Genomic DNA, 20204 nt, shown 5'->3' on the forward strand with positions numbered 1-20204 from the left:
TTTTTTTTTGAGACGGAGCCTCACTGTCACCCAGGCTGGAGTGCAGTGGCGCAATCTCAGCTCACTGCAACCTCTGCCTCCCAGGTTCAAGTGATTCTCCTACCTCAGCCTTCCAAGTAGCTGGGACTACAGGCGCGTGGCAGCACATCCAGCTAATTTTCTGTATTTTTAATACAGATGGGATTTCACCATGTTAGCCAGGATGGTCTCGATCTCCTGACCTCATGATCCACCTGCCTCGGCCTCCCAAAGTGCTGGGATTACAGGCGTGAGCTACTGCGCCTGGCCACAAAAGATGGTTTCTAAACCCAGGTCCATCTGACTGCAGAGCTCAAACTCTTAGTCATTACGCTGTTTTGAGTCGACTTTTTTTTTTTTTTTTTTTGAAGGAAGGGCAGCTATTAAAAACTTTTAGCTGAAATCATACTTAATTGTGAATATCTCAATGTTTTCCTGCATGAATAGAAAAAAAATGTCTGCTCTTACCACTTCTATTCAACATTGTACTTTGGCAGTCCTAGGCAGTGTAATAAGGCAAGAAAAAGAAACAAATGAGAAACAGATTAGAAAGGAAAAAATAAATATCTTTTTTTCATTGACAACACAATTATGTACATAGAAAATCCCAAGAAATATACAAAAATAAAGTTGATAGAACAAATAAGTGAATGTATTCAGGTCACAACACACAAAGTCAATATATGAAACAAAACAAAACAATGATATTTCTACATACTACAATGAGTAACTGAAAAATGAAATTAAATTAATAATACCATTTATAATAACATGAATAGAATGCCACAGCAAAAAATCACAAAACTTCCAGCTAAGTTTAACGAAATGTGTGCAAGACCCATTCACTGAACTACAAAATGTTACTGAGTTACTTTTAACCTAAGCCTTCAAATACTACTTACATAATTAAGAATAATTCGTCAGCCTAGCATTCAAGACTGATTAAAATATCACCCTAGGCTGGGTGCAGTGGCTTACACCTGTAATCCCAGGACTTTGGGAGGTCAAAGGGGGAGGATCACTTGAGCTCAGGAGTTCAAGACCAGCCTGAGCAACATGACAAAACCCTATCTCTGCAAAGAAAGAAAGACAGTATCACCCTAATCTACCTCTCCAGGCTACTCATTTTCATTTCCCTTTCATTCTGTTTTTTTTTTTTAATTCCACAAACATCCCCCCTCTAATACTGAGAATGCTGCTCTTGCTGCATGAAATACATTTAATCAATTGATTCATCTCTATTCCCAAACTACTCTCACCTCAACTATCTCTGATTATAGGAAATCCTTCTCAAACTACTTCTCCAAGAAACGTTCTTTAATCTTCTAACCAGATATTATCTTTCTTTCTTTTTTGACTCTTCTCCTCCTCCCAAAAGCACTATGTTGGCATATCTTATAGTGTTTATCGTATTCTAAGTTAAATTACTGTTATATGATTGTAAGCTCATTGGTGATGGCGACTGTATCTGATGCAGTTCCTCTAAAGTAACTTGTTCTTTACACAGAATATATATTTAAATACTTGTTGAAGCAAATATTTAAAAGATTGAATTAAAAGAAAGTTCTTTTTGTAATAAAACTTTTGGGATATCAAATTGCATCACTGTCACAATAGAATTCATGATGTCCTGACTTTTGCATGGGCTGGACCAGGTGTTTAGCCATTTTGTGACCTTCCTCTCATTCAATTCTGAGGAATGTTAATTCAGCCTGGCTTCTGTTAGTTGGATCAATATCAAGATCAAGACCAAGTAAAACATCCCAGCGTAAAGGACAAAGACAGATCCTCAGTCTTTATATAACAGATCAGGGAAAGAAGGTGTAAGGGAGCCAGTGTCCTCAGCACAGGGCAGGAAACTGTGAATGATAAACAGAACTGGGGATTCAGTTTCTGGGGAGAGAAAAAAATACTTTTTTTTTGATGTATTTTGATGATCATCACATCTTGGAGGTCTGCGTTGCTTGCAGAATACAGAAACTTTCTACAGTACCTAGGCCTCTGCTGCTCTAGAAACATCTGCAAGGGTAAATGAAATGTTAACCACCAGTCCTGTCCCACACTCAGGAGGCTAGCAGCACAATCTGGTCCTGAACAGAGGCATAGAGCAGAGCTGACAGGCTCTGGAAGTGTCAGGCCTCTGTCCCAGAGAAGGTCCCTGGAGATGGCTATTTGGATCTTACCGCATACACAAAGTGGGAAGGGAATGTTACTGTAGAATGGAGCTCATATGCCACACTCTCCCAACTAGCCAGAGAAGGAAGGCTTCTTAACTTTATTTCATAATTATCAAAAACATTATAGCTGATTAGCAGCAATTAATCACACTCCATAAGTGTGAATTTGTCTTTTGACCCCAGACTGGCAAAAGCTCCCTAGCTCTTTGCCTGGGTACAGGATGTCCTTTCATGTCATCCTAATACCTTTTAATCATCCTCTATGTGTGCTTCAGTTCTTACAACCTGACATGGAGCTCTAGCTCAGCAAGATTCATCTGCATGTATTACTGTTTTTAAAGAAGTCTGCTTTAATTAAATATAAAAGTCATTGTTCGAACTTGTCATAATTTAGCACTTCTACCGATTAATTCATCTACTTTCCCTAGTTTCTTAAAGAATTCCCTGTATCATCTCTTGAAATTCATAAACTGGACTTATTTCTATGTACAAATTCCAAACAGTAAGTGGGAGGAGAGGGTTAACTTGCTAGAAACAAGTAAGACCAAAATCCCCACACCTTATACACCCATCCATCCAAGCACAAAATTTGGGGGGAAATTTCTCTTACTTTTAGTGTAAATTATACTAACAACACTTCAGACCTTGCAAAGAAAGATCTAAGAACAAGTTGTTGAAAACTGCGTTGGGGAAACTTCAATGATACTGATATCACCATTCCTTTCCCAAATTTTCAAAATTGCCAAATGCCACTAAGCAAACAGCGTTTAGAGGGTTAAGACTTCTGCTGTTCTGATATTTGCATATTTACTTTTTTCCTATTTATCCAAGTGGCAATTCCCTGATCCTCTGAAATTTTAATGCTATGTCCAAATCAGTTACCTTAAATGTACTTCAGAACAGTATTCAGGTAGCTAAATTCCCTGGAAGTGTACCAGCTGTGCATGAATATGGTCCAAATCAAACTCTTCATTGACAACTGGGGACTCTGGCTTCTGAATGAAAATCAAAGCAATCATGCAACTGTGGAGTTTTCTCTTTTTATCTGTGAAATCATGTGATCTCCCACATGGACGCTACTGTGAGATCACCAAGCGGGTGAAACGATAAGAATTGCTGTATGGGTTGAGATGCAGCCCTGAATCTCAGTGATAAACCTTTGGATCTCTCCTTTGAGCATCCCAATTAAGACTTATAAAATGTATTGTCATGGAAAACTTAATGGCAAAGTATCTGAAAAATAAGTTGGTATTTTCATTCCTGAATCTTGAATTATATCTGTGAGGTAAGGTATTGAGAAGAGAGGATCCTTTAACTAGACACTTGAGATAGAGGACTCAGAGATCATTAGAACTAGGTGGATAAGATCTTGGGCCAGGTTAAGAAAATATGTACTACCTGGGAAGAATTTACCACAAAATTGACTTAATGGCAAAATTAACATTCTTCCTCTGTCGAAAGAAAATATAAGACTACTTTGGGCCGGGCGCGGTGGCTCACGCCTGTAATCCCAGCATTTTGGGAGGCCGAGGTGGGCAGATCATGATGTCAGGAGTTAGAGGCCAACCAGGCCAAGATGGTGAAATCCTGTCTCTACTAAAAATACAAAAATTAACCAGGCGCAGTGGCAGGTGCCTGTAATCCCAGCTACTCGGGAGGCTGAGGCAGGAGAATCGCTTGAACCAGGGAGGCAGAGGTTGCAGTGAGCCAAGAATGTACCACTGCACTCTAGCCCGGGTGACAGAGCAAGACTCCATCTAAAAAAAAAAAAAAAAGACTACTTTGAAAAACATTGTGTTTTTAGAGAAACACACACTTCAAGAATAAATTATTCTTGAATATTTTACCACAGAGCCTTAAAGCTGGGTAGCTGAGAACGGGGGTTAAGAAGGAAACTTTTCTTCATATATTTTTATGTATTTTCTGAATTTTGAGCCATATAAGTGTGTTACAGCTCCAAAAATATAAATATAATTTTGTAAAGAAAAAAACTAATTGATATTAGAAAATAAAATTAAAATTCCATAGATAAAAGAGGATGGTAAAGGGGAAGCACATTTGCTTTGATTAGGGGCCAAGAGGAAGTTAGTCACCTAAATTGTTAATACACCACCATCCCTAGCTCCCAAACTGTTTGTTAATTCAAACCGAAGGTTGTTTTATTTTTGTTTAAATTTGGGGGTGGGCAAGTAGTAATCTACTTTCCAAAAGAAAAAAAATAAGAGGGTCTTTTCCAGCAAGATCTTTATTCTCCACCGCTCAAATCCCATTAACACTAATCAGCACAATGATTAAGCACATTGTGGTTAAGTACTCTAGTTGATAATGATTCTTTTGGAAGAAAGGTTCCCATAGCGACAGGTAAAGGCTATCATCAAACTCAGCTTTTCAGCACAGGACTTGATGTCACAGGTCAAAGAGTTAAGATTGTTTTAGTATTAATCTGGAGGCTTTCTTTAACTTCACTTGACTTTACCCATTCAAATGACACTGATGGAGAGTCCTTCTATAAACCAGGCAAAGTATGAAACACTGGGGGGCAGGAGAGCTAGGAGAAAGAAGACCTCAAAAATAAGCTATTGTTCCTGCCCCAAGAATTGCAGTCTGCCAAGGAAAGCAGCCACTACAAGAAATAATGACATTAGGGTGGTAATTCAATCCTTAAATCTGCAACCATGCCTCTAGTCCTCATCACTAGGACTGGTCAGTTTCTAATCTAGTTTCACTTTCCCATCTTCAAGCTGCAGCACAGCTGGGTTTCCAGCTGGCTAGGGAAGAAAAGATTCTTTAAATAAACAGCATTTTAAAAATATGTAGTCGTTTTTGCTATACTGAATTTTGTGAACCACCTTTCTCTAATATGTGAATCTGGGTGCCACATTAATTTAAAACTATCCTAAAGAATGTAAAATTCCCCAGGAATACACCTTTCCTTGTTTAACAACGAAGTACACTATACACTGGAAAACCGCTAATCAGGAAATCCCAAAGAAAGAAATGATCTTTATTTTTTATGCTATTTACTGCATCTATTCAATAAGGAAACTGCTTAAAAACATGAATATAAGAAAACAACAAGATAGGGTGTAATTATACCAAAATATATGCAACCATCTTTTAAAATGCAGGACTATTTGCAGAACAGGATGCTTTTATAACATTGTACAGTGTTGCTAATCCCTGCAAGGTCTTTCTAACTCTTTTTCCTTCCTTTCCGCAGAAGGTACAGAAAACACCTCCCTCCAAACATGCAATCTTCTAAGAAATGCAAAGATTTTACTCAACTCTATCACCAGATGTACTCTTTCTGGATAAATAATACCCATTAGATATGTAAAAATACCACTCTGGCAGGTCTTGCTATTCCAGCAAGACCCCTGTCTACCTTTCCCCACCTTATATCACAGACTTCAAGTTAACATTTCAGCGTGGAAATGAGCCATTTACGAGGACTGATAAGAAGAGGTCCAGTGTGACCTCCTGCATTGATGCTCCTGAGGCCAATTTTTAAACACAATATTATCCCTCCATATGGTGCCCCCCCCCAAAAAAAACCCCACAAGATTTCTAGATGACCTCCCAGGGAACCACACCTCTCAGAACCTACACACACTCAGACCTGAAACTAGCTAAACAAAGCAACAATGCAACCTCAGTTGCTCAATATAACGGCCACGACGACAGTTTCCAAGTGCCAGTTTCCCTATTTTGCAATGGGCAAATCTGCTCCAAGGAGAAAATGTTCCCAATGACCCTGTGGCCCAGAGGGCTTTCTTTAGAATAGAAAACAGAAAATGAATTTGTTAGTTATTTCCTGCTAAGCACAAGGACAGTGTTGTGGTTAGTTAGGATGATTTTGTTTCCTTATTTAATATACCATTACCAGTACATGTTTTCTTTAACCACACAGCAGAAAATAAGAAAATGCAGTTTATGCTCTTCTGTTATCACCAGTTCCACAAGTCTCACAAATAGGTACTTTAATTTCTAATCCCCTTATATAAGGCTCCCCAAAATAGTACCTATTTATACACTTTCCTTTGAATATCAATTCAAAGCAATTTTTTGCATTCTAAAATGTTTACTGTCATACACATTCCTGATCCTTGATAATTTGTGATATGTGAGGGCCCTTCCTTTACCAGTGATTGTAGTTCTAAATGTATCTTTTTAAGAACTGTACTACACATGCTATTTTGATAATACGAGATGATCATAATCTAGAAACAGACCATGTTTCTGACCCTCAAATCTTTCATGATTTCTGCATTTAACTGTTAAGCTATTAAATACTCACTAGAACAAACAATGTGTAATTGATGAGGCATATTGTGTTGGGGGAAGGAGAAAGTAGAAGGAGGGAGACAAGGGAGCAGTTACTCTATGGGGTTGTCTGACAAAGACTGTCAAGTCCTCAGCGACCCAGACTAGCGATTATGTGGAGATATACACTGTGCAAATGCAGGAGCAACTCACCAACAACCAAACAGAAGCTGTCCTTGAACAAGGTTCAATAAATATTTTTACTATCTATTTTCCACTGTATAATACTGTTTCACAGCTTCCCAAGGGATCTCAGATAAAATACTCAATAGAATAAAAAACTAGAAATTCTTAGCTGGTCTCTGCTTGTCATCATAAAACATTTCAGAACATAAAACTAATATTAAAAAGCAGTCGACAATATTCCTAAGGATGATGCCAGGGTGATAAACTGCTGCTATCCTCCAAAGTTTTCCCCTCCTTATTAAGACATTGCCAAGATTCTTCTCATTAAAGTGATCACAGTTTAACATAGTTAGTGCCTAGATATATTCCCATAACTAAACTCCTATAATTTGCCTCCTGAAGGGAGTGGGGGAGGAAAGCTTCCAAAAGTCATAGGTATTGATCTAGAAAGATGAGGGCAGCAAAACTTACTACAAGCTGTTACACATATTTTGCTACGCAAACAAAGCCTGTCTACACTACCTAGAATCAGTTGGTAAACTGGCAAACATACCAATTTCTATGAGAGTACAGGACGTCTATTATAATTCAGCGATTACACAGTCCAGCAAGTCATACCACATGCCAACAAATTCAGCTTTAGTTGGGACAAAAAGAAACCCCAACGTGAATAAGCACGAGACGGGCTTACACCAAATACTCCAGTGTGGGTCAATTTGATCTGAAATATCTTACTAAGAAGTAAGTACTGGATTCAGGGACAAGAAGAAAAAGCTCTTAGACTGACATTTATTTGACTTTTGACATGGGAGACTTCCGTTCCCAGCTGCAGAGATCTACAGATTTCAGTGTTTTGTTTCTAATCACCTGCATTCCTGTGCAGCATCCAACATCATGAAGATGAAAGATGCAGTCAAATACATCTGGCGAGTAAGACGTTAGAGCTGAACTTAAAGCATTCTGCAGAAGTAAGTTACTCTCTTTCATCATCATCGCAATCAACAGACCTTGTAATATCCCCCAGAAACAGCTATTACAAAAAAAAAAAAAAAAGAGGTGACTGCTTGCTAGTCTTAAGAAAAGGATGGGCTACCTGCTTAGCAAAGACAGACAATCACGATGGAGAAAAAACCTGGAGCCACATGGAGGACGGAAAACAGTAGCAGAAAAAGTCCAACTCTGCCTGCGCCAGCGGTGTGGATGAGCAGAGCAACGAGCCCAGGGGAGGAAGGAGGGGGCGGGGGCGATCATTCCCTAGGAGAACTTGTAAGCGAAGGCCTTCACAGCCTGGGAGTCTGCCCAGCTGCTCCTGCAGACCCTGCCAGCCTGGGCACGGCAGGCCCGCGGGAGCAGAGAGGGCAAGGCCTCCGAGGGTCACTCCTGACACAGCCTCAGGCCAGCACCGCCAGGACCTCTCCGTTTTTCCTTCCGCTACTGGGCTATGATGGCAGCTTTCCAGCCCCACATGCCACACATCAGCCGCAGATCCCCGCTGGCACAGGCCAGCGCCTCCCTCCGCCCCCCGCCCCTGGCACACTTTGAGCCTGATCCTCCTTCTCTCCAGCCCCAACCCCCTCACCCACCCGTGCCAGGCGCCCTGCCCAGGGGCGGCCCCACCCCCCAGCGCCCGGACTTTGCCAGGCCTGGGCACCTGCAGCACCTCCCCGCCCCACCCCCATTCTCCACCACCTCGCCCCTCCCCCCTTTCTCCAGCAAAGGGAGGGGGCGACTCACCGCAGTCAGTGCACAGGATCTTGCCCACCTCTTTCTTGAGATTTTTGCCGTTGGTGTCGAGGGGGGCAAAGGCCGTCTTAAAGACTAAGGGCTGTTCTGTGGGCTCCAGGAAAAAGATGTAGCGCTGGTTCCTTTCGAGCGGCGCACAGGAACCCACGCTGATCACCTGCTCGCGCTGCAGCCCCCCGCTCCGGAGCGGCCACTTGTCCAGCACCTTTACCAGCGCCACGCGACCCGAGGCGGGCGGCTCTCGGGTGCTGTTGGAGCTGGAGCCGCCGGCTGGGGCCAGCCCCTGTACCTTGCCCTCCACCACCACGGGTGCCTTGTACGCCTGGTCCTGCACCGACTTGAGGCTGGGCGAGTAGCAGGCGAGCGACACACCGAAGAGCAGCATGGAGAAGCCGGGGGCCGGGTCGCGCCTCATGCCGCCGGCGGCTGCGGCTTGCGAACGGGCGGCGGCTCTCCGGGCTGCGGAGCTGCGGGGCTGCGGCTGTTGCTGCGGCCGCGGCTCTGGGGGCGCAGCGGGACGAGAGATGCTGCTGTTGTTGCTGCTGCTCCTGCTGCTGCCGCCGCTCTCGCTGCTGCTGCTGCTGCTCCTCTCGCTGCTGCTGCTGCTGCTGTCGCTGTAGCTGCTGCACCGACCCTTCTCCAGTGGCGGTGGCGGCAGCGCTGAGCAGCAAACCTGCCGCATCTGGCCAGGCCATTTGGGGGGCTCCGCCGCTCAGCCGCCGCCGCCTTGGGAGGGGAAACAGAGCCCGCTGGAAAACCGGAAACAGCGTAACGTTAGCGCCTCTTAGCCCTCCACCGGCAGCCCGGGGAGGTGGCCCAGCTAGGGCAGGGGGCAGGCGGCAAGCGGGCCGCGATGCGCAGCGCGGCGCAGCGCAGCGCTCCCACCCTGTGCGCCAGGACCTGGAGGAGGATGCGGAGGATGGGACGCCCGCCCACTTGCTCTCTCGCGCCCCCTCTGCCCCCGGACTGAGTGGGGAGCGCGGCTTCTGCAGGGGAAGCTCGGGACTGCACTGCTTTAGTGCCCGCCTTCAGCCCGCAGGGGCGAGGGAGGAATCGTGCCACCCTTTGCTCTCGGGATTTATCGGTGTGACAGTAGGGGTGGTGCGTGAGGAGAAGGCGGAGAAGAGATAACGGGCTCCTGACACCATCCTGTGAGCGTGGGAATAGGACGCAGGGCGTGCCCCCTGCCTTTGGCCGACAGCTGTAGGAGCCAGAGAGGTTGCCCTGGCCAGGGTGGCCGGCCAGCCTCTCTCCTCTTGGGCTGTCCTCTTTCCTAGGAGGACCCTGGAGCCCAGCCCCTAAATGATACCACGTGCTCGGTCCTGCCACCGCCTGGTGAGAGCTGGATATTCGACTTGAGGTGGGGGAGGATCCCAGCTCCGTCATTATGGAAAGAGTTGAGCTACAAGGTGTCTTGTCTCAGCATTGAGGACACCGAAGTGGTGGCTGAGAAAGGGTCCAGTCCCCAACACTCTGGCCTTTCTTCAGCAGCCACGTGGGGATCTGGCTGAGCACTGTACAACCTCATCTTTTAAAAATCTGCTAAGAGAGGTGGGGGGCTTTTGGGAGCCAATAGAGAGCCAGAGCCTGTCAGGGCCAGAGGCTGCTCCATAAAAAACGGTTTTTTGTTTTTTGTTTTTTTTCCAAGGCTGATGCTTGCAAAAGGCAGAAGAGTTTGCTGCACTGGAGCCAGCATCTGATTTAAAACACGCACACACACACACCCAGCTCCATAATCCATTTGCCTATCAGTGAGGGTCCAGGGAGTTTTCAACACTCAGCTTTTAACCTTGAAGGATGTGGGGCTCAGGAATGCCAGTGAGATCTTGGGGAATTTTATACCGAACTGGGCTCCGCAGGAAACTGGTCCAAGGATGACTGACTTAGGCTAGGACTGCTATTCTGGAAAGGAAGTAGAGAGAGCTACTCCTTTCCTACAGGCTAAGAGACATCTTAAACTCAATACATCCAAAACCAACATCATTATTTCTTCCACTTCACTCCAAATCACCTATAATTATTAATGCCACTGTTTTATTCTTTTAGACTATATCAATCCATTACAATAAGTCCCTTCATCTCATCTTTTATTCTTCCTCATCCAATTAATCACCAAGGCCTTTGGGTCTCCCTTTTAAAATAATCTCCAATTTATCTACTTCCACTCCAACTCTGCTGCAAACACCTTAAGTCCAAGTCCTCATCTTCTCTCACCTGGACAACTTCAAAGCCTATTAACTGGTCTCCACTCTTTTCACCTCATCACCTATCTCCAGTCCTACCAATGCCAGAGTGATTCTTCTAAAAATAAAATGTAAGCACAATTTGGCCATGCTACCGCTCTCAGATGTAAAGTCCAAACTCCTCAGCAAGGCTCTTCATGGGCTCCCTTTGCCTAGCCAACTTCATATCCTGAGAGCCAACCCCCCGCCCTAGCAATCCTCAGCACTTCATGCTGTTACTTGGTGTGCTTCTGCACACAATGTCTCTTGTGTCCAGAAAGCCTCACCTCCACCTTGTCCACATGGATAACTATTCTTTTCCCAAGGCCCAGCTCAGCATTATACTGCATCCCCCTTCCTACATAGCCACCTCTACTCCCACCAACATACACATAGATGATGGAATTAATCCCTTCCTCCTCTGTATTGCCATGAGCCTCACACATAGTATTACTGTTGGGATATGGCCCATACTGTATTTCAAGCAGCCATTTAATGGGTCTGCATCTCCCATCAGGCCAGGCACGTTAATATAAGGGACTATATATATATCCTTTTCGCCTTTGGATTCCTATTACCTCCAACACAATGCCTAGCATAAAATAAGGATTAGCAAATCTCCAGTGAAAGAAGGAGAGAAGGAAGAAAATAACTGAAAATTGGCACTTTTAAAGGCATCAAGCCAATCTTGTTGGCTCCTTCAGTGTCCCCCATTTCATTTTCATAGATCACCGACCTCATAAATCACAAAACATCACCATAAGGAAGATAGTGACATCCACTCTTTCATTTTTCAATGAAAGAAAAGTCCCAGAGGGGATAGGGGACTTACTCAAGATCTCACACAGCCAGGACTGACCTCAGTCTTCTGTTCCTGAGACCAGGGTCATAGTGAAGAATTTGTGCTCTAGAGTCCAGAAGAGCTGGGTTTTAAAGCAACTCTGTGACTTACCAACTTTGGGATGAGTCTATTTTACTCTCTAGGCCTTAGTTTCCTTATCAGTATGAAGGAGAAAATAATAGGGTCTACTTCATAAAGCCATTTTTTGCTTATTATGTACTTTCAATAAATATTCAATCAAATGGCTCCTCTGTGCCAGTCACTGAGGCACTATATGTTACTGGGTACACTGTGGTGAACCAAACTGTTCAATAGTACATGTCTGTGCTCTCAAAGCTCATACTCTGACTGGGAAGAAACAGTAAACAAGTACACAAATGGGTAACTAATTACTTGTATTGCTGAGTATCCTGAAGGAAATAAACAGGATGAAATGATAGAGAATAATGGAAAGGGGAGAGGATAGGTCTACTTGGATAACAGAAGGCTTGTCTGAGGAGATAACATTTAAGCTGAGACTAGAAGGATGAGGAGGATGTGGATTACGTGAGATAATATGTAAAGTGCTTAGAACAATGTCTGGTGCACAGTAAGGGCCAAAATTAAAGTTGAGAATTATTAATATTTTACTTACACTGGTGGTTTCCAATCTAAGAGCTGAGAATTTCTAAGCGGTATTAGCCTACTTTGGTAGGCTAAGTGGGGTGGATCACTTGAGGTCAGGAGTTCAAGACTAGCCTGGCCAACATGGTGAAACCCCATCTTTACTACAAAAAAAAAAAAAAAAGCTGGGCGTGGTGGCGCTCACCTGTAATCCCAGCTGCTTGGGAGGCTGAGGCAGGGAAATGCTAGAACCCAGGAGGCAGAGGTTTCAGTAAGGCTCATAACACTGCACTCCAGCCTGGGCAACAGAGCCCTGTCACAAAAAAAAAAAAAAAAAAAGCAATACAATTTTTCAATAGAACATGTTATGAAGAATAAATATATTATTTTCCTCTCTCTCTTATTTATTTATTTATTTATTTATTTATTTATTTATTTATTTATTTTTCGAGACGGAGTTTTGGTCTTGTTGCCCATGCAGGAGTGCAATGGTGCAATCTTGGCTCACTGCAACCTCTGCTTCCCAGGTTCAAGCAATTCTGCCTCAGCCTCCCAAGTAGCTGGGATTACAGGGTCCTGCCACCACTCCCAGCTAATTTTGTATTTTTAGTAGAAACAGGGTTCTACCATGTTGGCCAGGCTGGTCTCGAACTCCCGACCTCAAGTGATCCACCCACCTCGTCCTCCCAAAGTGCTGGAATTACAGGTGTGGGCCACCGTGCCTGGCCAGCATCACTTTCATTGTCGTCTAAGAGGTGTTTAATTTCCTCAAACTACTTCCACATATACACTATTCGAAATTCATAACACTGAAGAGCACGTGGGATAAGCATTATTTTACAAAAACATGAGGAAAATTGACACACGGAGAATTTAAGTGACTTTCCCAAGATCACAAAGCTATGGATATCTTTTTTTGCCAAGATTTATAACAAACTCAAGCGCACACTTTTGAATAGAACCACATAAAGAAATGGAAGCCAGACCTGTTCACTATACCATGGCTTAGCACAAGGTGGTGAAAAAAACTGGTTCATGGTAGCAGTGGGCTGTGTCACTATATAATAATCACTAAGAACAAAAACAGAAGTAGACAGAATGGTATAGACATTCTGAATTCAAGATAGAACACCCACATGAAAAGCTTGGCTTCTTTTCTCAGATCCCTCCCACACAGGATGGGCTTCTTCCAGCTTTAGCCAGGATAGCAGGCCAGAAAGGGCCACTGAACCAGGTTCATGGCTTACTGCAGCTAGGAGAACTGGCTAATCAAGGAGATCTGTATGGCCTTTATCTGGTCACTGAGTCTCACAAATCAAGCCGAACACTTTGCAGGGCAGTCTCACTTTCTAAATAAAGAAATTTTGTAAACTTATTTTTTCTCCTTTTGAAATCTGTTTTCTAAATTTGGCTTCCAGAGTCACTTTCAGTTTCTGTGTGGTTAATTTCTTTTCCTCCAAGGATTTTCAAACAAGGGACTAAACAGAAAACAGATATTGAGAGTCAGAATGTTAGCACTGGGGAAGACTTTAGTATCAATGTAGCCTGATGTCCTTCTTTTACAGAGGAAGACACAGAGACCATGGAGATTATTTGACTTGCTCAAGGTCACACAGCCTTGTTGGCAGCAGGAATAGCCCTCATTCCCTGACCCCTGGCCCAGTGCTCTTTTGTCTACTTTTCAAAATCCTGACTCCACCTCTACTGGAACGTGAGCTTGGACAAGTCACTTCACCTTTTTGGTTTGTTTGTTTTTTGAGATGGAGTCTCGCTCTGTCACCCAGGCTGGAGTGCAGTGGCGCCATCTCGACTCACTGCAACCTCTGCCTCCCGGGTACAAGCGATTCTCCTGCCTCAGCCTCCTGAGTAGCTGGAATTACAGGCACGCGCCACCACACCCAGATAATTTTTGTATTTTTACAAAAAGGGTTTTGTATGGTGTTTCACCATTTTGGTTTCACCATTTGGTTTCACCAATGGTGAAAAGGGTTTCACCATTTTGGTCGGGCTGGTTTTGAACTCCTGACCTCGTGATCCTCCCACCTCAGCCTCCCAACGTGCTGGGATTACAGGCTGAGCCACCATGCCCGGCCACTTCACCTTTTTAAGTCTTTTCATTTCTGAGCCTTAACTACTTTGCATTTCACAAAAGGAAAATTTATAGTGGTTTAATAACTTTCCAAATGACAGACACAGTTGGGACTCTAATCCAAGCTTGTCCATTGCCAAAGCACGTCCTCATGCATAGCACCGTCAGAACTCTCTGGGTAAGAGGCAGTCTCTTGGTGTCACTTTCATTATCATCTAAGAGGTCTCTAATTTCTCTGATTTCATTTTTTGGGAGGGGCCCCCAATAAAATATCTACTTCTTAGGAGTTGTGTAAGGATTAAGTGAGTTAATTCATGTGAAATGTTTCACACAGTACCTGGACACAGAGAAACTTGCTAAGAGTGAAGTCTCTGGAGTCAAACTGCCTGCGTCTGAATTCCAGCTCTGCCAGTTTACTTGACTGACATTTTGGCCTAGCTACTTACATTCTCTGTCTCAGTTTCCTCAACTGTAAAGTGAGTAAAATGATATATCTTTCTACATCATTAAAATTGTTATGAGTCTTAAATAAAATAATATGTATAACCCACCTAGAATAGTGTTCAGCACGTTAACCATTATTAGTTTGACTGTAATAACCACTTTTCTTATTTTAAGTAGCCATACTTTGCCCAAAATTCATCAGTTTTAAAAGCATTCACTTTCATATGTTTTGAACACATGCTGAAATTCTTAAGATTGGAGCCTGATTTTCTGCTTTATTTAAAAAAAAAAAAAAAAAAAACCTCTCATTGGTAGTTCCAGTTCCCAATCAAGAGAGGCCAGGATTCAATAATTTATAGCCTACGGCTATGCTTGGAGTCAAGGGGCTTCCACTCCCCAATTTGCTGAAAAGTGCAGCAGTCCCTCTGTCTGAGTTGTTCCATCTGGGATAATAATAATTATTCCTTTGTAAAGTGCTTTGAGACCTTTGGATGAAGAGTGCTATGTGAACACAAATTATTATCTCTTTTCCAGATATCACTTTTAGATTAAAATCCAGAAGCTCCCTAAAATAGACCATAGCAGAAGTACAGTCCGGACACAGATACATCTGTTCATTATTATCACAACCAGATAATACATTCATGATCAACACCATCATTCATTTTCTTTTACATATCATAGCAGATCTAACTTGGATTGGGAAAAAATGAGATGTCCTCAAGATGGATGTTTTTGCTGTTTAACTTTCAAAGATTTCCCCCACTCTGTTTTCCTGATTTGTGTTTTTGGAATCCTCTCCTGAGGTCAACAGGAACTCTGAGGTTGATTCAACTCTGGGGGCGTGAAGCAGGACAAGAAAAAGGAATTATTCTCTTAGTCCCAAATCCTCATGCTAGTGTACCTTCAAGTGTCCAATTCATCTGTTTCTACTTTATAGTTTTTAGTTCATGTGCATTCTTTTTCATGTGGTTTCTAGACACTTCAATATCATCCGAAGTCAGTAATTTTAAGACTACTTTCCCTGAGTTTTTGTTACAATTCCTAAATTTATTTATTCATTCTTCCAGAAACATTTATTGAAAAATCTGCTATGCATAGCACTGCCCCAGATGCTAAAGAAATAATAGCCATGGTTCCTGCTAGAGCTAAAATCTAGGCAAAATTGGAGTCAGGTGAGCTGTTTTCTGTTGAGCAGATGCCCATTCTTGATTCTTATACACACACACACACACAGACACACATACACACACACACACACACCACTTCTCCTTTAATGTCATCCTTCCCCTTTGTATTTCAGAGGCTCAGTGTCCCACTGCTCTCTCGTCTCTCGCAATTATAAGGGCAGAGACAGTGTGTTTTGCAAATGCTAGGCCCTCAATATTTGCTGATATGACAAACTCAGTCACAATAAAGGATTAATATCTGTTAAAGTGTAATGCATAACTCCTTATGTTATGCCTTCATTTCTAAGGCATCCTATATTATTCATTTCAAAATGAACTTATTCATTCCAATAGCATTTTTATTTCATTATTTCTTTTAGAACATCCATTTGATTAATACTTATTTTAGAACTTATCATTCAAAAGTGTCTTTAGCGCCTACTCTGTTTCAAGCTTTCTATCAGATGCTAAGAACGTAGAGGCAAATAAGACACCTAAGGCCTCTGCCCTTAAACAGTTTACACTTGTAAAGGGAGACAGACACTAAAAGGAAGAAATAAACAAAAATAAATTCAGTGAGAGAAAGAAAAGAGGGGGAAATAAAGAGAGAGGTATGTGAGTATGATTGGATTGAAAATGACCAGGACAGGACAGGTACAGTGACTCATGCCTGTAATCCCAGCACTCTGGGAGGCCGATGCAGGCAGATTACCTAAGGTCAAGAGTTTGAGAAAAGCCTGGCCAGCATGGTGAAACCCCATCTCTACCAAAAAAAAAAAAAAATCTGGGTGTGGTGGTCGGCGTCTGCCGACCCACCTACTTGGGAGGCTGAGGCAGGAGAATTGCTTGAATCCAGGAGGCGGAGGTTGCAGTGAGCCAAGATGGCGCCTCTGCACTCCAGCCTGGGCGACAAAGAGAGACTCCAAGAAAAAAAAACAATGACCAGGACAGGACAGTGCTTACAGGCATGGTTTCTCTAAGAAGACAGAATTTGAGTTGAGACGTGAAGAATGAAGAGGAGTCAGCCACACAAAACACTGGGAGCACAGCATTTGAAGCAGAGGGAAGAATCCCACACAAAAGGCCTGAGGAAATAATAAGCTTGACATGATCAAAGTAGGGAAGGAAGGCCAGTGGGGCTAGAGATTGTTATAACAAGGAAGAAGAGTGGTATGGGATGAGGTCAGGGAGAGAAGTAGTGACGAGACTCATGCTGGGCCTTGCAAACTAAAGTAAGTTTGTTTGTTTGTTTGTATCCAAAGTAAGTATGGATTATTTTCTAAGCACAATGGGAAGTCACTGGAGAGTTGAAGTAGACACCACGTGATTTAAAATTAAAAGAGATCACTCTGAGGTATGGGGCAGAGACTGTCATGGTACAAGAGTGGAATCAACAAGACCAGTTAGGAAGCTGGCAGTGTCCTGTCCTGGTCTTTTTTTTGCTTTTTTTTTTGTTTTTTGCTTTTTGTTTTTTTTGCAGTAGTCTAGGAGAGATGACAGTGGTTTCAGCTTGTGTAGTAGCCATGGAGATAAAGAAAAATTGATGGAATTTAAGATATAATTTGAAGATGGAACCAACAAGACTTGTTAGAGTGGATGAAGTGGGCAAGGAAAATAGAATAATCACAGATGACTAAAGTTTTGGCTTGGACAGAGGATGGCACCATTGGTTGAGATGAGAAATTCAGTAGTTGAAAGAAATAGAAAATTCCATTTTTGACATATTAATACCAAGATGCCTGTTAGACATGCAAATGGAAATTCAAGCACAAGTGGGTAGATAAGTCTTGGCTTAAAATACAAGGTTAGAGTTAAAGGTTTACATTTGGGAGTCAACATATAGTTGGTATTTAAAGCTATAGAACTAGATAAGACGAAATGAGAAGGGTAATAGGGAAGAGGTTCTAGAACAGCACTGCCCAGTAGAAATGTGTGAGCCACACATATGAGCTACATGTGTAATTTTACATTTTCTATAGCCATATTAAAAAGAAACAGAATAATTTTAGTAACTTAATATATCTAAAATATTATTATTTCAACATGTACCCATGTAAAAAATTATTCATGAGACATTTCACATTCATTTTTTAAATACTAAGTCTTTGAAATCCAGAGTGAATGTTATGTTTTACGGCATATCTCATTTCTCACTAGTCACATTTCAAGTGCTCAGCAAACCAACGTTTAGAGGTTGAATAAAGGAGGAGGAGTCAGGAAAGAAAACTGTAAGAATGGTGCCACAGAAGCCAAGAGAAGTATTTTAAAAAGGGACTGGTCAGCTGTGTCCAATGTTTATAAGAGGCTGAGTAAGATGAGAAGTGGCAATAGAATTCAGCAACATGGAGGTCACTAATGACCTTGACTAAAGCTGCTTCAGTGGAGTGATGGCTTCCTGGAAGGAAGCCAGAATGGAGTCAATGAAAGGTAAGGAAGTGGTGCCAGCCAGTATAAACAACTGTTTCAAAAAGTTTTGCTGTGCAGAGGAACAGAGAAATGAGCACTAGTTGGAGGGGGATATGGAGTCAAGGAAGGGTTTTTACTAAAATAGGAGATGTCAGAGCATGCTCATAATGGCAATAGGAATGTTCCAAGAAGAAGGAAGAAACTGTTGTGGGAGAAAGTGGATAGTAAGTGAGGAATGGAAATCCTTGAGAAAACAAGAGAGATGAGTGTAAGAGCACAAAGAGAGGAGCTGGTCTTTGACAAGAAAAATTATTCTTTTATCAAAACAGGAAGGAAGACAGACTATGGACACAGTATAGAAGAATGGATACAGATTAGTTTATAGAGCTGAGTAATGGAATCTTCATTTTAACACAGGGCTGAAGCCATAAGCAAAAGCAAGTAAAAACCAAAAAGAAAAAAATCAGAGAGAGAGAGAGAGAAAAGAGGAATGCAAGCTGGAAAGGAAAAAGGTGGTATGCATGTGGAAGGGGAAGAAGGGACACTGTATTCTTTTTTTCTTTTCTTTAAAAACAATCCATTTGATCAATATAAGAGAGGATTAAACTTTTCCAGGATCTGAACTGTTGGTGTCCACCCTCCAAGATACCCCTTTCTCTGCATCAGGATACCTAGGAAACCAATTTAGTAATCACAAGGTTGCTTGATGATCAGTCTCTGGGCAAAGGGAATGAATAATCTTGAGTTCATTTCATTCAAGGGTTAAAAAAAAAAAAAGCCTGATGAGCTATTTCTGATACATGTAACAGGGTACACATGCTTGCTACATTCAGAGTATCTCTCCCCTGAGCAATGTTGGAAACAAAGCAACACAATCTCATAATCCAGTTTATGGAACAATCTACCTGAGGCCTCTTCCAGCCGTTAAGAAAACTGAAAACCACTAGAGGCAAAATATATCAGGCTGGGTCCCAAGCAGGAAATACTATTCTATTCAAAACAGTTTGCTGAAAATAACTTATTAAAGGGACTATCTACAAAGATGTGGGCCAAGCTAAGGGAAACAAGACTCAGTAGAGACACTCAGGGGCCTGCATGAGTGGTAAAACATTCCCTTCCCTCGACATACAGGGGTGAGATGAAGAAGAAGTGTCACCAGATCCAAGTAAGTACTGGAGCCACGTCGAAGGGGCCATCAGGCAGCTCATGCAAGAATGTGGCAGTAAAGTAGGGAGAAAGAAGGGGGAAGAAACAATCCAGTCTCTCCTTTCTGCTCTTCCTCCTACCCCCATGCCAAGTTTCTGCTGAATGAACCACAGTCAGAAGCCAAAGGATGAGGGAACCCATAAAGGTCAATGTACAGGGTTCCAGGCAGGACAAGGAAGGGCAAAGAGTGAATCTGATGGGTGGGAGTTGGGGGGCAAACAGTATAACTAGCGCAGGAAGATAAGCTATGCTTACATGAAACAAAGAAGCACCTAAATAGGAATGCCAACCTTGGACTATTTATGGAGCACTAAATTTATGATAGAGAGGAGGGAAGGGGAGAGGGAAAGTGAAGTAAAACTCTCATTCACACAAAGATAGCAGTAACTCTTAGCTTTCATTCATCTCTCTCACCAGACCAGAGATTTGGAGAAGGGGGAGACTTTTATTTTCCCCTTATTATTAGAAGGCAAAAAATCCTAGAGATAAAAATATTTGTTTGACTCTTTGAGAAAAAAGAATCCCGTACAGATTTTCATATCCCATTATCCTTATGCTACTATTCCCACCTCCCCTCCATGTGCACTGCTGGAAAGAGGCCTAAACCTCCAGGAGATACTGGTTTACTGAAGCTTAAATTTAGACAAAAGACCTGATGCAGACATTTGAGGTCACTAAGCTTCTGTCACCATATGGACATAATCAAACAGAAGGCAATACAGCATTGTGGTTAAGAAGGTAGGCTCTGAATCCAGACTGCCTGGGTTTAAATGCATGTTCTACTACTTACTTGCTGTGTGACCTCCAGCAAATTACTCCTGTCATCCTCCATATCAT

At 42.5% G+C, this 20204-nt stretch overlaps 1 protein-coding gene across 1 annotated transcript in view; it reads right to left on the reverse strand.

Moving 5' to 3' along the window:
• The window catches only part of NRG2 (neuregulin 2), a gene marked incomplete at its 3' end in the record, with an annotated part of 207999 nt that extends 198735 nt beyond the window's left edge, over positions 1-9264 (reverse strand). Inside the window, exon 1 of the mRNA XM_011935338.1 lies at positions 8379-9264. Coding sequence (XP_011790728.1) covers positions 8379-9069 — 691 coding nt within the window. The remainder of the gene's footprint in view (positions 1-8378) is intronic.
• Between the last annotated feature and the right edge of the window lie 10940 nt (positions 9265-20204).

This window comes from Colobus angolensis, unplaced genomic scaffold (genome assembly GCF_000951035.1).
Source record: "Colobus angolensis palliatus isolate OR3802 unplaced genomic scaffold, Cang.pa_1.0 Scaffold142, whole genome shotgun sequence".
Taxonomy (NCBI): domain Eukaryota; kingdom Metazoa; phylum Chordata; class Mammalia; order Primates; family Cercopithecidae; genus Colobus; species Colobus angolensis.